The following is a 24,418-nucleotide window of genomic DNA, read 5'->3' as shown; positions in this document are numbered from 1 at the left end:
GATTACGGGTTTCTTGAGCCGCAACCGTTCGCTAACTTTGTTTGCTTCCGTCGCCCCCAGCGGTTGTTTAAAATGGTACGGGCCGGAAAGGGCGGGGCCTCCGCCGGAAAGGGAAGCGCCGGGCCCTTCAAAGACCGCTGGCGTGCGCGATGGCCGTCCCGTGCACCTTGATCACCAGCTGCGCGGCGGGCTTCCCCGGGGAGGAGCTGGTGAAACGTGAGTCGGCTCGAGCCCCGGCCGGGCTTTCCGGTCCCCGGAGCTCCTTTCCCGGCTCTGGCCCTGCCCGTGGCGAGAGATGTCTCTCTCCCTCCAAGCCACGAGAGGCAAAGAGCCCCTGAACATGTGCAGAGGGCGCCCGGTGGCAGCGGCTGCTCTCGGCCAGCCGTGGAATAATCCCTCAGGAAGCCCCGTCAGGCCTGGACGGATCTGGATGAGCTCGGCAGGGCGACAAAAGAGAGCCCGCAGGGGGAAGGGGCTGGCCTAGAAGCCAGGAGAGAGGGAGCGCTGCGCCTCCCTGCGGGGTGGAAGCTGCCTGGGGGACTGGCCAGTCCCTCTCCCCCTGCCCAGAGACAGTTGGGCCATGAGCTGACAGTGTACACACACACACATACTTGCATATACACCGTCAGCTCATGGCAATGTCAGCTCATATATGTATGCATGCATGCATATGCATCTACCCAAAGCAACGTGTGTGTGTAATATATATGTGTAAGTAGGTATGTACATATGTGTTTGTGTATACACATACATATACACACTCATGTATATGCATATACACCGTCAGCTCATATATATGTATGCATGCGTGCATATATCCCAGTTGCTTTGGGTAGGTGGGCGGCATATGAATTTAATAAATAAAAGTTACATACACATGCACAGAGGACATATAGAAGAGATAAATTAATAGTAAAAGCTGTTTGTCTTTTACTATTCTGTAATAACGAAATTTCATTTTAATGTGTGCCGGTTAGTGTACATTTAAAATGACATTAAAGTTATTGTAAAAGTCTTGCCCCTCCAGATTGTTAGAGGTCATCAGGACCATCCTAATGAAATGTTGAGCATGATTCCTCTTTTATGAATTTTTTTTCTTTTTTTCCCCTTTGGCTTTTTAGCCAGAAATAGATTCTTTCTCTCCCCCTTCCACCCGAAGGGCGGAAAGAGAAGGGGTAGAGGAGGAACCTCCTTTTTGAGACCAGGAAGGAAGGCTGAGTCGACCTTTGTGGGAAATGCATGCTGGGTTGGCTTCTGCTTCCTGCAGATCTTCCTCAAAAAGTTATTAGTCACTTTTTGTTCACTGATAAGGAAGCTGGATAAGCATGGGACATTTTCAATGCCTTGCTTAGATGGGATGTGTATACGTGTGATACATTTCGCCTTTCAATCCTCTAGGAGGGGGTCAGTGCAAGTTTCCTGTTTTCTTCTTCCTCATTCCTTAAAAATAAGATAAAAATAAAATTCCTTATTTTTATTGATTACAAATAAATCTGATGAACAAATGATTGTCAGAGAACAACAGTCCACTATTTTTGGATGTTCAATAGCTTTTGCTATTGAAATTTCTTTTCATGTTTGGTTGAAATGTACTGTACTGTATTAATTTTTAGTTTTCACCTCCTTATTCTAATCCTGCCCTATTGAAATGTCAACGGGCACATGTTGTCATCTTAAACATAGCAGCCTTTCGGATATTTGAAGATAACTATCATGGTCACCCTTTCATTGCTTTTTCTACAAACTAATCATACCCCTGTCTCTCAGCCATTTTATATGGGATTTCATTTTCAAATACACCCAGTCGTGGTTACTATTGCTTGACACAATTCAGTTTGGCAGCATGGTTGATTAAGTGTCCCAGAACTTCCCATCTAGGCTGATTAGCACTGAACGGTTCTACCACTTTTGTGTTCTAGATAGTTTTTGTTTAATTCAAACTGAGATGCTGTTCATCTTTTTAGTAAAAGTAGTAGACAGCTGGCTCAATGATTAATCTGTTGAATGGTTACATCTTCATTTTTTTTTTTTTGTTTACCTTAAATGCATGAATGTTTGTATCTTGCTTCTCCCTGGTTTTAGTCAATCTTGCCAGCCCTCTGCCAGTCATTAGTTTGATAAAGCCCTTCCATATTCTTATCCAAGCAAAGCACGGAACTCAGGACGAATGCTTATAATAGTTTGCTGGAGATTCGATGTGGTGTCACTCCTTTGTGTTCACTCGTTACAGTTGTGCAGTAATAGATCCATTAACATCCATGCATTCTCGGAGCTACGAGGTGGAAAGTCTTCCAAAATATGCTTAAACCGTTAATGAGTAATGAAACATGTTCTGGTATAACAAACAGTGGCTTTTAATGATTACTGCATTTTCCCCTGGTTATTTATAAACAACTGCTTAATCTGCTCTGAACCTATAGGGTTTCCCTTCTGTCTCCAGCTGCTATATCATTTGCACTCAGCTTACATTACCAGACTACTTGAAACTGTGGATGAAAGGAATAGATATTATTAGTTTTTTTCATGGGGAAGATAAATTAGACTAAATCTCAGGAGAAGTGTGCTCTTGAAAGTCAGTGAATGAACATTCAGCGTTGGTGAAACTGAGAGCCTTTTTGGTGGTGTGGTAAAGGCACCAGCTACAAATTGTGAGTTTTGGCCCCACCTTAGGCACACACATCCACCTTGGATTTGCAACGGCAAATCACTTCTGAAATCTTGCCAAGAAAGCCACAGAGACTAGACCAGGTAATTGCCAGGTGTCAACAATGACTTGAAGGCATGCAAACACACACAACTGTGATACCGAAGTTGTGTGATAGTTAAGACTTAAGATTTTAATCAGGGAAATGATAAAATCTTCAGTTAAGACTTAAGATTTTAATCAGGGAAATCCTGGAGAAGTTCTCCTTTGACACTAGAACTTAACTGGCTGTTTTTTTAATCAGTCAGTTTTTTCTCAAAAATCTTGCCAAAAAGCCACTTATCCAGGCAGTCTCTGATCTCTGAGAATCAAAAACAATTAAACAGAAGGGGAAAAAAACAGATTTAGTTAATGTCATTTTATTTCCACACATTTCAGTGTTTTTTATTTACTACTCTTCCTCTTTGAATAGTATGATTGCCTTAAAAAGAAATAGCGTAATGAATTTTGCATATATTTGCATATCACGTACTATGTTATTTTCTGAAACAAGCTAAACATTCCTGTGTACTGTATGGAGCAAGGACAGGGTCTGCTTGAATGACAGATTTTCCTCTTTTTTTTTTTTTGCGTAAATCTCATAGAAAAAAACCATACAGATGCCATAGATATATAATTTTTATAGAATCCTCAGGTCGAAAGGGACTTTAGAGGTCTGTTAATCCAACTCCTTTTCCAGTGCAGAATCCCTTATCCTGGACAAAAAGGCTGTCCAACTTTTTCTTGGAAACTTCTAGCGGAGACTCCACAACTCCAGAAGGCAGGATGATGTTCAACTGTTAAATAGCTCTCAAGTCGAGGAAATTACTCTTTATTTCCAGTTTCTGTCTCCCACTGTAAACAATATTCCCCCATTAACTCTTATCTTTGGGGACTGTGGGGAATAAATCCTTCTTCCCTATGACAATCCTTTAAATATTGGAAGGCAGAGATTATGTCTCCCATAACCCCTTTTTTTCTTCTGGTTGAACATTGTTTTGTTAGTTTTTAACCATTTAAGTCATGTCTGATTCTTGGTGACTTTATAGGCAAGTGCTGTCCATGCTACCCTCTCAAGAACAGCTTCTTTCCGTTGCTGGATGTTCAACTTGGCATTAGATTTGATGGGATCAAGCCAGCCAGTTATGTCTTTGCCCCGTCTTCTCGTCCCACCAACCATGCCTAGCCTCATTGCCTTCTGCAATGAATTTGCATGCATAACACAGTATCAGATGTAGCCTTATGATTTAACCTTCTAGGATGCTTCTGGTTTTATACCATTGAAGACCTCTCTGTTAGTTACTCTGGCTGCCCATGGCATACGCCGTCATTTGCCCCAGCACCACAGTTCAAAGGCGCCAATTCTTCTTGGGTCAGTCTTCTAAATGTCCAACTCTCACAACCCATAGATCATTATTGCTCTAACAGTGGAACATACCCAGCTCCTTTTAACTGTTCTTCATAAGACTGAACTTCTGGGCCCTTCAACACTCTGTCCAGTTTCTCAACATCCTTCTTGACCAGAATTAGGCCCCATGTTTGGCCGTGGCCTGATTCAGTGCCGTGGAGAGCAGAACTAGCCCATTCCACAGTTTTGGTGTTAATCCTCCCTGTTTAATGCAACCTGAAGCTGGATTGGCACTTTTGGGGCAGCTGTGGCACGTTGCTTTGTACTTCTGCAGAAGGATTTGTGGTTCATTCCACCAGGTGGCTCTCCAGGCACACCAAGGCTGTGTTTGCAGACCGATGCCCGTGGAACCATGAGACTGGGATCGTCTCGAAAAGTACTAACTCTGTTCTCTAAACCACCTGGGCTCAGGACAAGGGAAGCTTATCAAAGAGAGATCCGACCGAGAATTAAGGAGACATTTCCTGACAGTGAGAACAATTAATCAGTGGAATGGCTTGTCTCCAGAAGTTGTGAATGCTCCAACACTGGAAGTTTTCAAGAATAGATCAGAGAACAGTTTAACTGGGATGGTATAAGGCTCCTTGCCTTGAACTGGGGGTTGGTTTAGAAGATCTCCAGGGTCCCTTCCAGCTCTGTTATTCTGTTATTCTTTCAATGGCTAAGCCGACCGATCATAATTCAAGGATTACCGGTATAGTAAATGTGAATGAAGTTCATGTGCACTGATATTAACGAAGGACATGTCTATCTGGTCAGGTAAGGATGTGCGAGTGATGGAGAATTGATCCCTGGCACCCTCTTGTTGGTGAAGGAGATGGAGTGGCATTGCATGTAGTTAACTGTTGCACAACTCAGAGGTACCACTGGCAGCGTCTTGACTGGAGATTCACCCTCTAACTCGGGTGTCAAACTCGATTTCATGAAGGGCTGCATCAGGATTGTGTTTGACCTCGGAGGGACAGGTGGGCATGGCCATGGGTGGGTGGGGCTGTGGCTATGGTGGGCGTGGCCAGCTCAATGTCTCTCGGGTCCGGGGGTGGGGAGGCACCTGTGGTGGCCAAGTGCTAAGGCAGGACTTCCCTGAGACCCTCCCTCACTCTCATAATCTTCCTTCCTTCCTTCCTTCCTTCCTTCCTTCCTTCCTTCCTTCCTTCCTTCCTTCCTTCCTTCCTTCCTTCCTTCCTCTCTTTTTCTCAATCTCTCTCTTTCCTTCCTTCCTTCTTTCCCATCCCTCCCATCTCTCCTTCTTTCCTTCCTTTCTCTCTTTCCTTCTTTCTTTCCTCCCTTAACAGATAATCAGAGTTGGAAGGGACCTTGTAGGTCATCTAGTCCAATCCCCCAACCCTACACCATTTCTGACAAATGGCAGTCCAGTCTCTTCTTGAAAGCCTCCAGTGATGAAGCTCCCACAACTTCCGAGGGCAACTTCTGTTCCATGGGTTGATTGTTCTGTCAGAAAGTTTCCTCTTATTTCCAGGTTGAATCTCTCCTTGTTCACTTTCCATCCATTATTCCTTGTCTGGCCTTTGGGTGCCTTGGAAAATAGCTTGAACCCTTCCTCCTCTTCTGTTGCATACCCTCAAAATATTGGAAGACTGCTATCCTTCCTTCCTTTCTTTTTCCTTCCTTCTTCCTTCTCGTTTCTTCCCCTCTTTCCCTTATTTTTCCTTCCTTGCTCTCTTCTCATCTTTCCTTCTTGTTCTTTCTCTTTCCTCTTTCCCTTTTTCCTTCTCTGTCCCTTCTTGCATGCTCAAATGCAGATGGGGAAAACATTTCTCCTTTTGGTTTTAGTCTGCTTTGATAGCCCCCTGCCAGTGAAAACTTGAGCTCGGTGGGGACTGCGCGCAGCCCCCAAACCCCTTTTCGGCTGCGACAGCCTCTTACAGTCCCTTGCCAGTGAAAATGGAGCAAGCCCCCCCCCCGTTCTCCCCCCGTTCCGTTTCACTGGCAAAGGGCTGCAGGAGGCTGTCGCAGCTGAAAACAGGACATGGGGGTGGGGTGGGGGCCCTGAGCTCCATTTTCCCTGCCAGAGGCACTGCAGGCCAAATTTCAGTCCTTGAGTTTTGACACCCCTGCTTCTTAACTCAGTTTGGCTCTGAAGAAAAGTGTCAGGCTGAAGCAGCTGTTACCTTTTTCATTCGACGCATCCTCTGCCTGGGATGGTGTGGGGTGGTATGCAGATATGGGGCCAGTTGTTTTGGTTGGTGCTGGGAGTGCTTGTTCTGGGGCATGGCACAGGATCGTGTCAAGAGAGCTGGCCTGCGCTCCATGAAAACCCAAGCCGTGGAAAGTTAGCTCGGGAGGCCTGTCGAACGGTTGCAATTGCCAAATGCATCAGTTGATTCTTCCTTTCCTTTCCTTTCCTTTCCTTTCCTTTCCTTTCCTTTCCTTTCCTTTCCTTTCCTTTCCTTTCCTTTCCTTTCCTTTCCTTTCCTTTCCTTCCCTTCCCTTCCTTCATTTTCCTTTCCTTTCCTTCCTTCCCTTTCATTTTCCTTTTCTTTCCTTTTCTTTGTTTTTCTTTCCTTTCCTTTTCTTTCCTTTCATTTTCCTTTCCTTCCCTTTCCTTCCCTTCCCTTTCATTTTCCTTTCCTTCCTTCCTTTCCTTTCCTTTCCTTTCCTTTCCTTTCCTTTCCTTCCTTTCCTTTCCTTTCCTTTCTTCCTTTCCTTTCTTTCCTTTTCCTTTTTTCTTTCCTTTCTTTCCTTTCCTTTCCTTCTTCCTTTCCTTCCCTTTCCTTCCCTTCCCTTCCCTTTCATTTTCCTTTCCTTCCCTTCCCTTCCCTTCCCTTTCCTTTCCTTTCCTTTCCTTCCCTTCCCTTCCCTTCCCTTCCCTTCCTTCCCTTCCTTCCATTTTCCTTTCCTTTCCTTTCCTTTCCTTCCCTTCCCTTCCCTTTCATTTTCCTTTTCTTTCCTTTTCTTTGTTTTTCTTTCCTTTCCTTTTCTTTCCTTTCCTTTTCTTCCCTTTCATTTTCCTTTCCTTTCCTTCCCTTTCCTTCCTTCCCTTTCCTTTTCCTTTCTTTCCTTTCCTTTCCTTTTTCTTTCCTTCCTTAACTTCCCTTCCCTCTCCTCTCCTCTCCTCCCTCTCCTCTCCTCTCCCTCCTCTCTCTCCCCCCTCCCAAACTCTGAACTTTGTGTATGCAAAACCGCAGGCCTACCCAAGGGTTGGAAATATCACACATTAAAGCAGAGGTCTCCAAACTTGGCAACTTTAAGTCTTGTGGACTTCAACTCCCAGAATTCGGGAAGTTGAACTCCCCAAAGTCTTAAAAGTTGCCAAATTTGGGGAACCCTGAATTAAAGTGAGCTGTTCTCCCACGACACAACAGTTTCCCAGCCCACTATTTTCGTCGTTAGGGCGGGTTTGGGACAGGGCTTTTTTGGGGGGGTGCTGGAACGCCAGCTCCGAAAATGAGTACCTTCTCCGAATCCAGATATGGAAAGCTGTCATTATCATGCGAGGGCTGGGCGAGAGTTGGAGGAAGAGGGTGCCCAGCTTCTGTGGGGAATTTCCTAAAGGCCGGTCATCCGAGCAAAATGGTTCCAAGATTCTGGATAACCTCACGGGTGTGTATTTTTACACCCTCGTGTGGGTTGCAAGGGGAAGCCTATTTATACTAACTGCTTAGCCAGCTGGGTCAACTTTTCTCATGGGCAGCTGGTAAAAGTAGATGAAAGTAGGAACAGCATATTGTGAAGGGAGGGTGGAGGTGAAGACCCACCACAATTCTGCCCAGCCCATATAGCGTTTGAAGGATCAACCTGAAAGCAGGAGAGGGGATTCCCCCACCCCCACCCGGTAATGAATCTCAAACAGTCCCCTGAGATAAGCACCCACCTTTCTTTTCTGTGAAGTGCTGCCAATAACAGAAGTGTCAATTGAACTAGAAAAAAACCAACCGAAGTACAAAGAGCTTCAATAATAAATCTGAACCGAACGAATGACTTTGCTTCCTGCACAGGTTTCGTCATCTTTGCCTGTCCTTTATACCTTATGGGAGGGGCAATCGCCTCCTAGCCTAACTCCCGAGTCGCCCCTTTTGTTTCAGCTGCTCTTGCCTCCTAGCAGCTCTGCGCATATGCGCACTGGGAACAGGCTCCCACTACTCCTCTGCCTCGCTGCTGCCAGACTCCGGAAGCTCCAGAGTCAGCACCCCACTCCCAGATGGTCCTGGCCCCATCTCTGTATCGGATGCAGGACCCTCGTCCGAGTCCTCCCCAGACTCCCAAACTGGTCCCTGTTCTTCCCCGCTATCCAATTCCACTGCTGTCTGTACTGTCTGCCAGTGAACCGCAACAACAGTCTCTTTGTCGTCTCTTGCAGGTATCACCGGAGAGGAAGAGCTTCCTGAGCACATTGCCGCGGAGAGCGGAGCCCGGTTTTACCCCTGGACGATAGACAATAAATATTACTCCGCCGCCATCCATCTCTGCGTGGTGGCAAATGTATTTCAGGTGACTTCGGAAATTGCCGAGTCCATTCAGGCTTTCCTCATCTGCTTCGACAGCACCACAGTGAGTGTTGCCCTGCCGTTCGGGATGTAGAGTGGTGCAGCCTAGCCTAGCAGAATTGGAAGGGATGCAATCCAACCCTGCCCCCCCCCCCCCAGCCCGGTGGACATTCTGGTTCAGAAACTGTAGGGTGGTGTTCTTCCATCTATGACCTGTGACGTTTGTGGAGCCGACGAACCTATTACAATTCTACTCTACCCCTCTACTTTCAAATCAATTCCTTCCCAGGGTTTGGAGAGTGATTTCAACTGTTTTGTGGGTGGGAAAATTCTGGAAGCCGAAATCCAGACCTCTGAAAGTTGCTGAGATTGAGACATTCTGGTTTACGTGAAAAGATAACGCATAAGAATACGTGATATTCTTCTAGGCTTTCTGAGAATTTATTGAGATTGGTAGGAGGTTACTGATGGTAGAGCTTCCGCTAGTTAGCACTAATTTGGCCTGGGTGATGTGAAGAGGGAGGGTGGTATGGTGGTTCAGGGCTTGGACTAGGAGCAAGAAGGCCCAAATTCTTGTCCCTTCTCAACCACAAACACTCCTTGGGTCACTTTGGGTCAGACTCTCTCAACCCAACCTACCCCGTAACCTTGTTGCAGAGAAAAAGATAGGAGCAAAACAAAAAAATTCCTTGGTTGGTTAAGAGGGTTTAAGAGTCCTAATAGTTGAAGGTTGCCTATTAGATGTCAAATTTGCAGATTTTAAGTGAAGTTCCAATTCCTCCTGTTCTCCGAACCAGCTTCCAACGGGGTCATTGCACCAGGTTCTAGTCCCCTCTCGGCCCCAGACATCTTGGGTCATTTTTTTTGACCCAAATTTTAAGGTGGCTGATCTCCCTTGAAACTTTTCTGCTTCCTAAGATTTCCTTTTGATAAAGATTTTTGTAGAACCGAATATGCTTTTGCTTGTAATACTCCATAAAGCCAGCTATCCCTATCTCCTTTTACAGATATCAGGGCTGGATGCTGTCTCTCAGTGGCTTCCTCTGATAGAAGACTGGCTACCGGAAGTGATGATCTTGGTCTGTGACAGAGTCTCTGAAAATGGTAAGGCGACAAGGACAAACTCGGTTAGAGTGGGAAGCTTGGCAGAAGCAACAGAGGGAGCAGATTGGCTTGGAAAGGCCATATTTTCAAAATCTGAAAATGTGCTTTTGGAGAACTGCTTCCTGGTTTACAATTCCTCAGTGCTGGTCTTAAGCCAGCTAAGCCTCTGCAGACATCAGGGCTACCTCAACCTCCCAAGGCAGCGGAACAGTTCCCCGATTGCATTGTTATTTTTAAAGAACTACCACGTTTACCTGAAAGAAAATTGACCCAAAGGAAAACAATGATGAACACATTCGATAAACACAAGCCAAGCTTCTCTCCCAATGGCCAACTTGTCACCCTGTCAACCAACATTGGCCGATTCCAGTTAGAAGTAGCCTGAACGATTTAGTCTGGGCCTAGTGACTTGATTTGGGACTGGGATTTCCATCCTGAGCGAAGCGTCATCAGGTGAAACACCGCAAGATCTCACTGTATAATGAGGGCAATCTCAAACCGCGGTTGTCAGGGCAGGATGATGCCGTTGTTAGGCAAGGAACTTAAGTCTTCTCCTGCACTGCTATGCTCGCCCCGACTTGAACTCCCCCATCCATCAGTCTTCCCCATTTCTGCCCATTTCACTGTCTTGTCCTCACTGGCCCCTCACCGCCTCCCCTGACCTTTGCCCTCTTCCTGCTGCTGTGGAGCAGCTACTCCCAGCCTGGTCCCTCGTGTGGCTTTGCCAAGGCTGTGCCAATTTTGGGGGAAAGGCTGCGCGTGCCCAGCAGGAGTCTCGTGCAGGGCCAGGCCAGGAGCACCTGGTCAGCAGTCGGAGGAGGACGAGAGAAAAAGGGGTAGGGGCAGCGGTGGGGGAGTGTAGCACAGGGTGGCCCAAAGGGCAGAGATGGAGACATAGGCCGCCTTCCTGTGGTCCCAAAGGTGCTTTTATTATTTCAAGAGGCAACTGGGCTTTCTTTGCTTTTCTTTGAAGACGTTTCGCTTCCTCATCCAAGAAGCTTCTTCAGCTCTGACAGGATGGTGGGGAACAGAAAGGTTGATATTCCTTGCAGGCGGCTGGTCATTTGCATCCTTTTAGAGCTGGGCTGTCAAAACTCCTGGCCTGCAGGCCGCCTGCATCACATGCTGGCCATGCCCACGGCTGATTTAGCGAAGGAGAAAAAAGTTCTGATACATCGCATGATGCCGCCGTGACGACATGAGGGTGACCACCCTGTTTTAGAGGAACATTGAAACACTCGGAAGTTTATCTGTGTCCTCGGGGTCAGTAGTGAGTCGTGCTCCTGGTTCCTGCAGTCTGCAATTTTTTTTTTTTGGAAACCTCCAAGCGGCCTCAACGACCCTCAAAAAGAATGCAAATGACCAGCTGGTCCACAAGGGAATATCAATCCTTCCATTCCACCTCCACCATCCAGTCAGAGCTGAAGAAGCTTCTTGGATGAGGAGTGAAAGGTCTTCAAAGAAAAACCAGAAAGTCCACTTGCCTCCTGAAAAAGCACCTTTGGGATAACTGTGACCTGGAGCAGAGGTCACCAACCGACGGTCTGTGGACCACTGGTGGTCCGCAAGAACATTTTGATGGTCCTCAGCTGCTCTGGGATGGCCAAAGGGCCAGTCCTGTGACTACTACAGCCCTGGAATATGGGACCAACTTTCCCACCACCCTCAGTCTGCCCCGTCTTCATTTTCCTTCACTCAGATTAAGCATTATTTTGTAATAATTACACTAACTTTAATAATTTTGTTGCAATTAAACAACCTTTAAAGATTTTGTTACGGTTAAATAAGCATTTATGATTTTGTTATATTAAATAGGTGCATTTCGTTTGAATAAAATGGAAGTTCTCTGATCATTATTTTACAAATGTTTTTTTCTTTTTTTTAAAAAAAATCACATTAGTGGTCCGCGGGATTTAAAATTATGAATTTGGTGGTCCCTGAAGTCCAAAAGGTTAGAGACCCCTGACCTGGAGGACTGAGAACCGCTCTGGACTTTTAGGCCTTCCTGTTCATTTCCAGTTTATTTTAACCTTTCCAGTTGAGCAGGCCATCCCAAGGTTTACTCGTTGCATTGTCCCCCTGTCCAGCGACTGCGTTCCCACTCTGGACAGATTTTGCCCACCTGCAGCCCTTGCCCAGAATCTTCCAAGAGTTTTCAGCCATGCATCCCCTCCAGGGAGTTTTCTCCCGCCGGTACCCAGAGCGGTGGGAGCCCTTCCTGGGGGAGAGGGGGGGAAACCCACGCCTTTCCTCTCTCCCTTGTAGGCATCAGCCGGCAGAAGGCCCAAGAGTGGTGCATCAAGCACGGCTTTGAGTTGGTGGAGCTCAACCCAGAGGAGCTTCCGGATGAGGACGGTGAGATTTGGCCTTGGCCTCCTGCCCGCGGCGACTTTCAAGCGGTTTGGTTTCTTTGCGGGTCATTGGCAAGTTTCATCCCTGCCAGAAAAATGCCCGGCGTCTTCTCTCCCCGCTGAATTAGGTGGGGTTGCTCCATCACAGGCAATCGGAGACCGTGGTTGGGGATGCATGCAAGGGTCTCCCCAGGGTGTGGTCGACAAAAGTCAAGCTAGCAGCCACAACAATGTGGTTTGCAATTCTTTAATTTTTTTTTCCCCCCCTGTGCATAAGAAAGAGGCAGAGAATTCCTCACAATACGGTGGCCGCCAGCTCAACTTTAAAAAACAAAACAAAACCAACCCTGGATATGTTCCAGATCTTTTTTTTAAATGCACATCTATACCATTCACCACATTTATCTCAGGAGTTGAGCTTTTTTTGACGTGGCTCTTCCTGACTTCCAAAACAGTGGAGATCGCCTTTGCAAGAGAGAGTGAGGATTGGGCAGAGGGACAGATGTTGGAAGGGTGCCGGAAATGCTTTCATGCACTGCCCCCCCCCCATCAGTCTCCTTAGAGGTGTGGGGGGCTTCAGTTGCACCACGGAGCTTGGTCCTTCAAGACGCTGCCTTCTGGCTCCTTAGCATCATCCACACCACCTCTGTAAAAATTGTGATCACTGCACTTTCTCTTATAGAAGCTCCTGGATGTGGGCAACCTTGCAAATCCCGATTTCTGTTCAGATGAATCTTTCTCAATTGCTGCTCTGTCTCTTTGTCTGTCATTACCCATCTGTATCTCTCTAATCTATATCATCTATCTGTAGCTATCATCTATTTGATATGAGCCTCAGTAGTGCAAGCTCCTCCTACTGCAATTTAGCAGATCAAATCCCACCAAGCTCAAGGTTGACTCAGCCTTCCCTCCTTCCGAGGTGGGTAAAATGAGGATCCAAATTGTTGGAGGCAAGAGGCTGACTCTCTAAACTACTTAGGGCTGGAAAGCACTGTAAAATGGTTATATAAGTCTTAAGTGCTATTGCTATTGATCTATATCATCTATCTGCCACAGAGAGGAAGGGGTCAAGCTATTTTCTAAAGCCACCTGTAGGCCAGACAAGGAATCATGGATGGAAACTGAACAAGGAAAGATTTAACCTGGAAATAAGGAGAAACTTTCTGACAGTGAGAACCATCAACCCGCGGAACAGAAGTTGCCTTCGGAAGTTGTGGGAGCTTCATCCCTGGAAGCTTTCAAGAAGAGATTGGACTGCCATCTGTCAGAAATGGTGTAGGGTCTCCCACTTGGGTGGGGGGGTTGGACTAGATGACCTACAAGGTCCCTTCCAGCTCTGGTTATCTGTTATCTATCTGTCTTATCTATCTGTCTATCATCTATATCTAGTTATCTAGCTATCATCCATCCATCCATCCATCCATCCATCCATCCATCCATCATGTAACTCTGTCTGTCTGTCTGTCTGTCTGTCTGTCTGTCTGTCTGTCTATCTATCTATCTATCTATCTATCTATCTATCCTGCCTACATATCCATCCATCCACCCACCCACCTCCCTCCCTAGCTCTGGGTGGCTTACAATATTTATATTGGTGCTTTTTCACAGGAAAAAAATGCTTGAAGGCCAAATTTTCATGTTTAATGTTTGAATGTTTTGTACGTCTGCTTTTATGATGTTTAAGCCGCCCAGGGTCACTTGACCGTGAGGTGGGCGGTATGTAAATTTAATAAGAAAATAAACACATAAAGTTGGGGTAGCTGTCTGTGCCCTGGGGAGTCTGGGTTTGCTCTCTTGGCATCAAGGGCTGTAAAGAAGGAGGGTTTTTTTTTTGTTTATTGCATTGGTGTGGCAAAATGCTGCAGTATTTCTGGAGCTATTTCCTGATAAATATTTGAGGGATTAGGCAAGAAATCTCTGACTACCTTAGTGGTAAACAACATCTTATTTTTTTCCATCTTGGATTTAAACCAGGGGTCCCCAAGTCCCCAAGTCTTAAACTTGCCTAGTTTGGAGACCTCTGATTTAAACAGATAAGATGGCTTGTCATAAACTTAGGTCCAGGCCAGAAATACATCCTTAGGCTCAGAAACATCCTGATATTTTGTTTTAGTTTTACACCTTTCACCCCGAAGCTGGTTGGTATTTTTTAGGATTGTAACAAAAGAGTAACCTGTCCTGCTTAGTCATTTCTTATCAGAATTTGCCATTTTAAAATAGGCCAAGGCTTCATTCAAAACTTTTTATCATGTAGCGGGCATTCAAGATGATATAACAGCTTTTATTCCGTTGGTTGCATCGTCATTTTGATAGTTTCGTTTGAGTCATCCACCCGAGGAGAGGCTCTAAAGTGGCTCTTGAGTCCTTGCTGGTAATTTTTTTTTTAAATTACATGTCATCCTCAACTTAAGACCACAATCGAGCCCAAAATTTAGGTTGGCAAGCAAGACAGTGAAGTGAGTTTTGTCCCTTTTTTGCAACCTTTCTTGCCCACCGTTGTTAAGAGAATCACTGCAGCTAAGTTAAGATAGTAACACGGTTGTTCAAGTGAATCTGGCTTCGCCATTAAGAAGGTTGCAAAAGGGGATCACATGACCCCAGGGGACACTGAAACCGTCCTAAATACGAATCAGTCGCCAAGCACCTGAATTTGGATCACAGAAGCATGGGGGAAATCAAGGAATTAAAAGACCAAGGCCTAATTAATTATAGATTTGTGGCCATATCTTCAGCTGCAAGCGAGATACAAAAAAAGGTGCAGAAGAATATGGATTCGATAATGAGTTGCAACAATTAGAAAAATTTTGGTAGGTCCGGAGGAGAAATTTATAACAAGAACATACAATTACTTATTAAGATTTGACACGGAAGAGGAAGTAGTAAAAGGACGTATGATAGCATGGGCAAAAAAATTTGGACACAACATAGAACTAGAAGACTGGGAAAAAATTATGGAGTAAGAATTATACATTAACAGGATCCGCAGCTTAGAAGGGGAAGATAAGATGTTTTACCGTTGGCATTTGGCACCGATGAGATTAGCAAAAATGTATCCCAATATAAATCCAAGATGTAAACAGAGACAGGGTACCTTCTTCCATATGTGGTAGCTAAGCCCAGAAGCCCCAAATACTGGGTCAAAATACGGAGTTGGTTGCAAGAAATAATGAATTGTTACTTTTAGGAATTAAAAAACAGTAAAAAACAAATATGTGATATTACATATAACAGCAGCAAGGATTGCATTTGCACAATATTGGAAGCGAGATAGTCTGCCAGCGGAGGAATTAGTGATCCAAAAGAATGTGCTGAAATGGACAAACTCACTCTAGAGCTAAATGACAAAGAAGAGTCAGATTATATGCCGTCTGGGACAGTTGGTACCAATGGTTGAATAGTAGGAATAAGAATAATAGAGATAAGAAAAATGTAGACAAATGTATATAAATGTATGGAGATTTGTATACTTAATAATGATGTCACAGTGTTGTTGAAGATGAGGATGAGATTTGTAAACGTGAAAAAGCATAATAATAAATAAATAAAGCAGAGAGTGTGGCTCCGGAGGTTGCGGAGGAGGCTGGGGAAGGGCAGAGGCCGGCTGGGCAGTCAGAGGAAGAACCAGGCCCATCCCCTCTATCCTAGGGCACGCAGGGAGGAGAGGATAAGGGAGAGGCATGGTCTACTCGGGAGGAGAGGGCCGTGATCCTCTTCATGGGCTGCAGCTGTGACGAATAAGAGGACGGACTTGTGTACGGGCAAACGCTGGAAACAAAGCATGGAAATATCTCTACTTTATGGTTCCTCTCTGAGTTTGGCGTCCTTCCCAGTGTGTGTTCTGATATCTGTGGACGTCCTCCAGCCCTTATCTTGCCTGGTTTGTATTGCTTTTTTCCTTCTTGTAACTGTTTGTGTGGGAGTTTTTTGTCTTCCATCGAAGAATATTCGGAGCTTGGAAGCAAAGTGAAGGAATAAAAGGGGCTTCCCCTGTTTTCTGTGACTGTGTTCGATTTGTATCCCGTTCTGGGTCATCACACTCCCTCTCTTGATGGCGTTAAATTCAAATCGAGAACTGAGAACGACCTTGTTAAGAGGACAGTATCCAGGCCTTGTTTATCCTTCTCAGTTTCTGAATCCTCATTCTGTTTCTGACGAGGAGAGCGGTCCAGTGGCCTAGAGGTGGAGCTCTCACCTCACCATCAGGAGTCTGTGAGTTCGATCCTAGGTAGAGGCAGTTATTTCTCTCTTTGGGCACACTGAGAATATTATCTGCTGAACAAAACTCCTCATTGGCGACAGGAAGGGCACCTGGCCATTCAAACACTCCGCTCGCTCCATTCAGTTGCCCTGGCAACACCCCTACAAGGGATTGTGGGGTGATTAAATGAACATGATTCTGTTTCTGACGAAGCCTTTGTAATAAGTTGTATTCCAACTCTGCTCTCCTCATTCCCCCCACTTTAGATGATTTTCCAGAATCCACAGGAGTGAAACGAATCGTCCAAGCCTTGAATGCCAATGTCTGGTCAAACGTGGTGATGAAAAACGGTAGGCGGTTTTTTAAGCTTTTAAAAATCAGCGCAAATAATTTCCTGGCATGGGTGCAGAGCAATTTTTCCCAGAATGTCTGGCATCCTGGGAGGCAATGCTGTGGGAATTTATTCCCCAGCACGGATCCCCGTAACCTGAGGAATGTCTGGGACGGAAGAGACCGCCATCCCTTGCTCTCGACTGGGGGAGGAGGAGAGGGGGAGGGTTAGGGGCATCTCGTGGAATAACAACTGGAAACCTGTTTTGCTGGAAGTTGCGTCTTCCCAGAAAGAAGAATTCAACAACGGAATCCGTTGTCCAGAAAGGTGGCATAAGTCAGTGGCCCCCAACCTTTTTTGTGCCGCGGCCCGGTACCGGCATCACAAAATGATCCGTGGCCCGGTACCGGCATCAGCACGCATGACAAGGCAAGGCGAGCCGAGTGACCGGTCAGCCAGCCGTCCCCCGCTTCTCCCCGCCACCTTCAACTCCTCCTTTGTACCTTTGTCGATGGGCTTCGCTTCGGGACGGTCGCTCGGCTCGCCTTGCCTTGGGAGCTGAAAGAATCCTCGTGCCTTAGTTTCGTTCAAAGCCCCCCCCCCTTCGATGAAACTAAGGCGCGAGGATTCCTTCAGGACCCAAACGCCGCTTTCCAACCGGAAAAGCTCACCCGGAAGCACTTTCTCGTCAAACAAGATGGCGGCGCCCAGCAAACCGGCGGCCCGGTAGGAAATGTTCCACGGACCGGTACCGGTCCGTGGCCCGGTGGTTGGGGACCCCTGGCATAAGTAACGTGAATGTCTTGATTGATGGATTCTCGTAGCAGGTTGGACTCCTTGAATCACAGAATAACAGAGTTGGAAGGGACCTTGGGGGTCTTCTAGTCAATCCCCAAGATCCGGTCCGCGGCCCAGTGCCAGGCCGCAGCATGTTTGGAACCAGGTCACGGAAGTGGTGGACAAGCACGTGTGAAAGTAGTATGTGCACATGCGTGCACAATGCCATCTCCTCTCCCCCCGATACCCCTCCGCAGGCTCGCCAACCCAGAAAGGTTGGAGACCATTGTACTAGTCCAGAGGTCCCCAAACTTGGCAACTTTAAGGCTTGGAGGGTGAAAAATGGGCCTCCTGGAAATTCGGGAAGGCCGGAAATGGGCCCGTTTCCAGCTCCAAAAGAGCCTCCGGAGCCCAAGGAGTCCGTTTTCACCCCCGCGAAGGCTCAAGGAAAGCCTCCAGAGGCAGGGGAGGGTGAAAATGCACCCCCTGCCATGGTGCAGCAAGCGGACTAGGCCACGCCCACCCTGGCCACGCCCACCCAGCCACCGGGCAGAGAACCCTTTGCTAAAATTGGGCCGTGGCCTGTTCAGAACCAGGCCACGCAAGTGGCCAGCAAGGGTGCCCATGGGTTCAGCTCCATTTGTGTGGTTGGTGGGCACTTGCCACCATTTGGAACCCATCCCGCCCCCTGGCCCACCAAGCTGGAAAGACGGGGGGCCGCTGTGCTAGATCACCTGCCTCTGGCTATATAGCCTACTCCTCAGTGACCAGCATGCTCACGCAGGGGCCGTATGGAAGCCCCTGAGCCACAACTGGAGTGTTGCACCCACAGCATCCCGATCGCTTGGCCTCTTGGCTTCTGACTGGGAATTTCTGAAGCCGCAGCCGGATGCCTTCCAGGCCAGGCCAGGGCTGGACGATGCCCTTGAAGGACCTGGCCTTCTGCTAACTGACCCTCCCTTTCTTCCTTTTCAGAGGCGAGTCACAACTTCGGCCTTTTCCCAGCCTTAACAGGGGCAGGACGCAGGATCGGATCAGAGAAGAACGAAGCTCCAGAAGTAAACAGCCATTTTTAAAAATTCCTGGGTGGGATGTCTCTCTCCTTGCAGCTTCCTCCTTGGCTGTTTTGCCTTTCTTCTTGGAGGCAGCTCTGCATCTGTTATGCCCCTGATTTAACCCTGGGGTACTCCGTTTTAATTTACTGGGCAGGGCCCCTTTATCATCAAACATTTTATTTTTTTAAAGGAGGCCTGGAAATGTAATGTTCTCTACAATTAAAACATTAAGTCCCAGGGATCACCAGATTATGTGTTTGGTATCGTAATTGGAACTTACCTACATTTGAACACAGGTGTCCTTTTGACCTGGTTTGGCTCTCGTCGGCTCCATGGAATTTGCATCCTTGAGGCTGGCCCAGGTCAACCCGTACTTTGTGCCAATTTCCACGGGAGGGGGTTGAGTCTGATTCGACTTGTTTCCTTTCCCTCCAGGCCAACTCTTTGCCGGCAGAGAGGGCCCAGTCTGGGTTGGATCCAGAAGAAGCTCTGGTCCCTGCGGAGGGAACCCAGGGGGACCCCACTGCTGGTAAGAGCCTCTTTGCTAAGTAGGGTAAAGTGGAGAAAACAGGTCTGTTCCCTCCATCGGTTGTTTGCAAGACACTCTTTCGGCCCATCCAGTCTCCCCAATCAGGAAGACTCTCAGGGGTTGTCACGGGAGCTCTCTCCCTGTCCCAACCCACTGTTGTGGCCCAGCAGAACTGGCGCCGGATAGTGAGGAGGTTGGGGAGGAACATGGGCCAGTCCTGGAGTCTGGGGACAGCTCTGACGAGGGCTCTGTGTCGAAGGCAGAGATGGGGCCAGGGCCGCCTGACAGTTATCAGCTGCCTTCGGGGTCGGAGATCAGTGGGGCAGAAGAACAGCTGGAGCCTGTTCCCAGTGTGCACATGCGCAGAACTGCCAGGAGAAGGGACTAGTTAAGGAACAAGGGTCGGCTCGGGAGTAAAGACACAGGTGGACGGTGAATGGCCCCTCCCATAGGGAATAAAGAGGAGCAAAAGGGGAGTGGAGTTTGCAGGAGACAATTAGTTCATTTAATTAGGGTGAAGATTTGTTCCTGACTCCTTGCCAAGTATTTTCTGCTACAGGCGGAGCTGGCGTCGCGACGATACGGCTTTGCAATCTCGGGGCTCTGAGATTGCAGCCGATATCTTTGCCCCGGTCGGTCCAAACGGACCTAAACCGTCCCGTAGAGACGGTGATAGTGAAGGGCACATCCTGTGGATCCCAGGGATATCGCAAAGTCCCTGGTCGATTCAGGAGAAGCCCTTTTTGCCAGCGGCGGAGAGATTGTAAATCACTCTTGAAAGACTGTTTGCCGGGCCTTTGCTGGATGTGAATGAGAGGAATTCACATTAGCCTAAATAAAAGGGCTTTTGTCGCGACGAGGAGCCTGCTTCCTGATTTGGTGAAGCCCAAGTCAGAACACCCACCTCCTGCTCAGTCAGTCAATCCGGTCAGTGAGAGCGGGTCTATGACAATTCGCCATGGCCAACTCGCTATGGCCCACCCGCCACGGCCAACTCCCCATGGCTAACTTGCCCCAACTAACTCGCTTCCGGACCATTCGCCACGACCATCTCATCACTGGACAACTCGCTGCGGGACGAGCATCACACTAATCTCGAAGAAATGGGTGCGATGAGTCGGCTGCGGTGAGTGGTCCCCTCCGCAGTGAGAGCTGCCTCTCTTTTGGGCTTCTCTGCAGATCCAGTGCTGGACACGGACATTCAAGAGCTCGCCAGCCTCACCGTGGGAGAAGGAGACATCGAGAACTTTGAGCGACTCTTCTCCAAGTTGAAGGAAATGAAAGGTAGCCTTCCGCTTATTTCAGTGGTGGGATTCAAAAATGTTTACTACCGTTTCTGTGGGCATGGCTTGGTGGGCTTGGCAGGGGAAGGATACTGCAAAATCCCCATTTCCCCCCCACCCCACCCCACTAACCTGCTTTCCAGCTCCATTCTCCTGGGCAGGGCAACCAAAGGAGATCAGCTGGGACTCAATGGGAGGTAGAGAATAGATGGGGTTGGTGGGGCCAGTCAGAGGTGGGATTGGCCAGTTCTCCGAACCACTTAAAATTTCTGCTACCAGTTCTTGAGAACCGGTCAGAACCGGCTGAATATCCACCTCTGGCTTATTTCCCCAAACTCAGAAAACAACTCGGTTTTCTTGCAAATTTGCCAGGGCTGGCTTTCAGAGTGCAACAGCCAGGTAGCTCCCCTCAGTCTGACCCATCCACAAAGGAATGGAGGGAGGGGCTGGGGGAGGGGGAGACAAGACGAATGCTGCGGAATGCAGTTTCCGAGCAGCAGAATCTAGGAAGCACAGACATGATATTCTTCCGATTAAAATCGGAATTCGATTTTGGAAATTGCCCCCTTCCCCCTCTTCTCTTCCTTCCCTCCCTCGGAGGCCCCCTGAGTCAGGAGTTGCCACACGCCAGCGCGGCCTCCAGTCCGCGTTGCCTCGGGAGGAAAGGCAAAAAGGAAGAGCCGCGCGGCGCTGCAACAGCAGCAGCGGCACTGGAGGCTCAGGCGCAGCAGCTCCCGGTTTGCCTTTCCCTTCCCGAGAACAGCGGGACTGGTCGACGGAGCTGCGCCAGGCTCCGTAGCAACTCCTGACAGCCCCCAGCCGGACACCTGAGCGGAGCCTGGGCAGTGCGGCGGAGGCCGCTGAGTGGCAGGAAAAGGAGCTGGGCAGCCACGGGCCATCCGTCTCTCCGTGCAACACGCCACACGCCCGGCCCTGGCGAAAGCAGCGGCGCTCCCGGGTGGCGGCCTCGGCCCCGCCCCAGGGAAGCAGCTGCCCAGCTCTGGAGCTGATCCACACGTGACCTGGCTGGAAAGGAAGGGTGTGTAGCGTTGGTGTTGTGTGTGCGATTTCTTGGCTCGTGGCGCGTGTCTCTTTTGGCCAGCCCGGTTTTTTTTCAGAGAATTATCATGCCTGGAAGCAGGAGGAAAGCAGCAGCCCAGCCCTGTGCTCTGGAGCAGGGGTCTCCAACCTTGGCCACTTTAAGACTTGCAGACTTCCAACTCCCCGAATTCCTCAGCCAGCTTTGGAAATGCACAAAGCCTTAAAATGGCCAAGGTTGGAGACCCCTGCTCCGGAGGCAGGAGCGGGCTGCTGGGTATTTGCAAATCCCACGCCTGGTTGGCCCCGCCCACCCTGCCCTGCCCCTCCCAGAAGTGCAGGGCCCGCGGGGAGGCCCAGGGAGGGCAAAACTCGGGCCTCCTGGAAGTTTGGGAAGGCCAGAAATCGGCCTGTTTCTGGCTTCCAGAGAGCCTCCGGAGTCTGGGGAAGGTGAAAACACTCTCCCCGCCCCCATGGCTGTGGTGCAGGAGGCCGACTAGGCCACGCCCACCATGGCCACACCCACCCAGCAACCGGGCAGGGAACCCATTGCTAAATTGTTCTTTTTTTAAAAAAAAAAAATACTTTATTGATTTTACAATTAAAATAGACCAACAACACACACATAAATGCAAGAGATAAAAAGAAAACAAGGGGGGGGAAAAGAATAGAAAGAAAAAGATAGAAAACAATTGAAAACATGCTAAAATTCTTTGAAGCCCACCCGTTCTGGAGGCCTCCGGTTTGCTCTGCCATAACGGGAGCAAGAAAGGAAAACAAGAAGTTGGGAATCCATCCTTACCTAATTCTGGCAACTGATGTTATTTGGGCATGCGACGCAACCCCTTTTTTTCTGCCTCCCCAATTTATCTGCTGGAGTCAGAAATTGGTTGGGTTTCGGCACTAGCATTTACTTCCCCTCCACTGCAGCCTTGGGGGGGTGGGGTGTCTTTGAACGGGTTGAAAAACTGCGTAGAGAAGGAACTTTCTAGAATGTGTGATTGGAGGGCGGGGGGAACAGGAGTAGCTGAAGTTGCACCCACCGGATCCTGCCGGCCTTCCGGCTGCTTCTGGCTTCTTTCAGGGCGGTAACACATGGCCAAGATCCTGTCTGTCCTTTTTTTAAAAAAAAAAATCTTTGCAAATAGCCTTTTCTTTTTCGTCTTCCTTTGCTCTAGATTTTTCTTTCCCTTTCGTTTTCCAGAAAAGGCTGCCATCCTGCCTCACGAACAAAGAAAGCTGCACGCCGAAAAGGTAAGATTTGGGATTAGAACAGAGGTGGATATTCAGCCGGTTCTGACTGGTTCTGGAGAACCGGTAGCGGAAATTTTAAGTGGTTTGGAGAACCGGCCAATGCTGCCTCTGACTGGCCCCCGCCAACCCCATCTCTTCTCTCTGCCTCCCATTGAGTCCCAGCTGATCATCTGGGTCTCCTTGGGTTGCCCTGCACGGGAGAACGGAGCTGGGAAGCAGGCTAGTGGGGTGGGGGAGGGAATGGAGATTTTTGCAGTCACCTTCCCCTGCCACGCCCACCAAGCCACGCCCACAGAACCGGTAGTAAAAAAATTTGAATCCCACCACTGGATTAAAGGTGCTTTTTCTGAGCCCAAACCCAGCCAGATGCTGCTTACTAGCACCCTAGCATCTCACTGAGTCGCCTCGTCCCTTACGAGCTTCTCTCCCCAACCAAAATCAATATTTTTTCATGCTCAGTTCTCTCCATTGGGTCAAAATCTCTGTAATCACAGCAAACATTTGATCAAATATGCTTTATTTTTTATTTTTTTTAGTTTTTTGGGTTGCTTCTCCCAAGTTGCAGATCCCAGGATAGGAGCCAAGTGTCCACGGATGCCCTCCTGGCTTAAGTTGAGGGGTCTACTTGGGAGCTTTTAGGGCAGGGGTCCCCAACTCGGTTTCATGGAGGGCTGCATCAGGGTTGTGTTTTGACCTCAAGGGAGGCCGGGGGGAGGAGGGGCAGGGAGGGAGGAGCATGGCCTGGCCAGGCCAGGTTGGGCATGGCCTTCTGCCCGCAAAAATGGAGTTGGGGGGCCCATGTATGGCCCCCCAGGACCCACACAGCCTGTCCTGAGCTCCATTTTTCCTGGCAGAGGGGCTGCAGGAGCCCATCCTGGCTGAAAATGGAGCTTGGGATTGCTGCGCGCAGCCCTCCCGAGCTCCGTTTACATCGGCAGAGATACTGCCAGCCGGTCCTTGGCTGTTTCCAGATCTAAGCACCCTCCGGGCAGCATCCGGGCCCGTGGGCCTTGAGTTTGACACCCTTTTTAGGGTGTTTTATCTCCCATAGGTGTGTGTGTGTATGGGGTGTGTGTGTGTATGAGCCTCCAGGAGTTCTAGCCTGTTTGCTTTGACTCCTAGGTTGCCAAAGCCTTCTGGATGGCCATCAGAGGAGACCAGGATGAGATTGAAGGCTTGTCTTCCGACGAGGACAACTAAGGGACGGGGGTTTGCAGGACTGGAACGGGACCCCAGCTCTGCTGCCGCCCTGGTTTTGACAAGGCCTCGTTTTCTCTGCAGCCCTGGCAGAGACTTTGGGGGGGGGGTGGGGGTTGTCTCTTGAGACCTAGTTCGTTCTTGTTCTTCCGCACTGGAACGTCAGCTGCCTCCGTGGTCTCCCTGCCTGGATTTACCAAGGGGAACGTGGACCTTCGAGTGAACGGAACCTGTTCCCGACTAAAGGAGAACCTGCAACAGTATCTTGGCAGTGGCTGCTTTGTGGGATAAGACCAAGCAGGGTTCCATTGTCTTCATATTAAAAACAAAAAAAAACACCCGACTGAAATCTGGAGGGGAATGTTGGTAGAAAGTTATCTGTTAGTTTCAGAGTCCTGATGTCCCTAGGGCAGAGGTCTCCAAATTTGGCCACTTGTAGACTTGAACTCCCAGAATTCCTCAGCCAGCAGAGCAGAGCTGGCTGGAGAATTCTGGGAGTTGAAGTCCACAGGTCTTAAAGTGGCCCAGTTTGGGGAGGGACACCTGGGTTAGCCCCTTGGGAAATGAGGAAGAGAGTGGTGCCTGATAGATCCAGGGGAGAGAGAGGCATTTGGCTAGGGGAATCATGCAAGCTGCCCCCTCCCTTTTAGACGAAAATGGGCTCTTCATAATAGACAGAAAAGATTTTGCCTTTTCTGCATTACGAAATGGTTCGCCACTTGCATTGCTGCCCGCGTGTACTGTGCTCCTCCTCACTTTCCC

The 24,418-nt window shown here is 48.5% G+C and overlaps 1 protein-coding gene across 1 annotated transcript; it reads left to right on the top strand.

Annotated features, from left to right (window-relative positions):
• The first annotated feature begins 103 nt into the window (after window positions 1-103).
• On the top strand, window positions 104-24,211 carry AAGAB (alpha and gamma adaptin binding protein). Its single transcript, XM_026673127.2, has 10 exons — window positions 104-216; window positions 8,413-8,603; window positions 9,547-9,643; window positions 11,909-11,998; window positions 16,459-16,542; window positions 18,276-18,358; window positions 18,791-18,884; window positions 20,064-20,168; window positions 22,410-22,459; window positions 23,582-24,211. Exons 1-10 carry the CDS (start codon window positions 150-152, stop codon window positions 23,657-23,659), a joined length of 939 nt encoding a protein of 312 aa, XP_026528912.2. The 5' UTR covers window positions 104-149; the 3' UTR covers window positions 23,660-24,211.
• The last annotated feature ends 207 nt before the right edge of the window (window positions 24,212-24,418 follow it).

This window comes from Notechis scutatus, chromosome 11 (genome assembly GCF_049901735.1).
Source record: "Notechis scutatus isolate UNSWTSFEM ecotype Mainland chromosome 11, rNotScu1.2, whole genome shotgun sequence".
NCBI classification, from domain to species: domain Eukaryota; kingdom Metazoa; phylum Chordata; class Lepidosauria; order Squamata; family Elapidae; genus Notechis; species Notechis scutatus.
The sequence above is the reverse complement of the archived record's forward strand: the minus strand, read 5'-3'. Positions and strand labels throughout refer to the sequence as shown.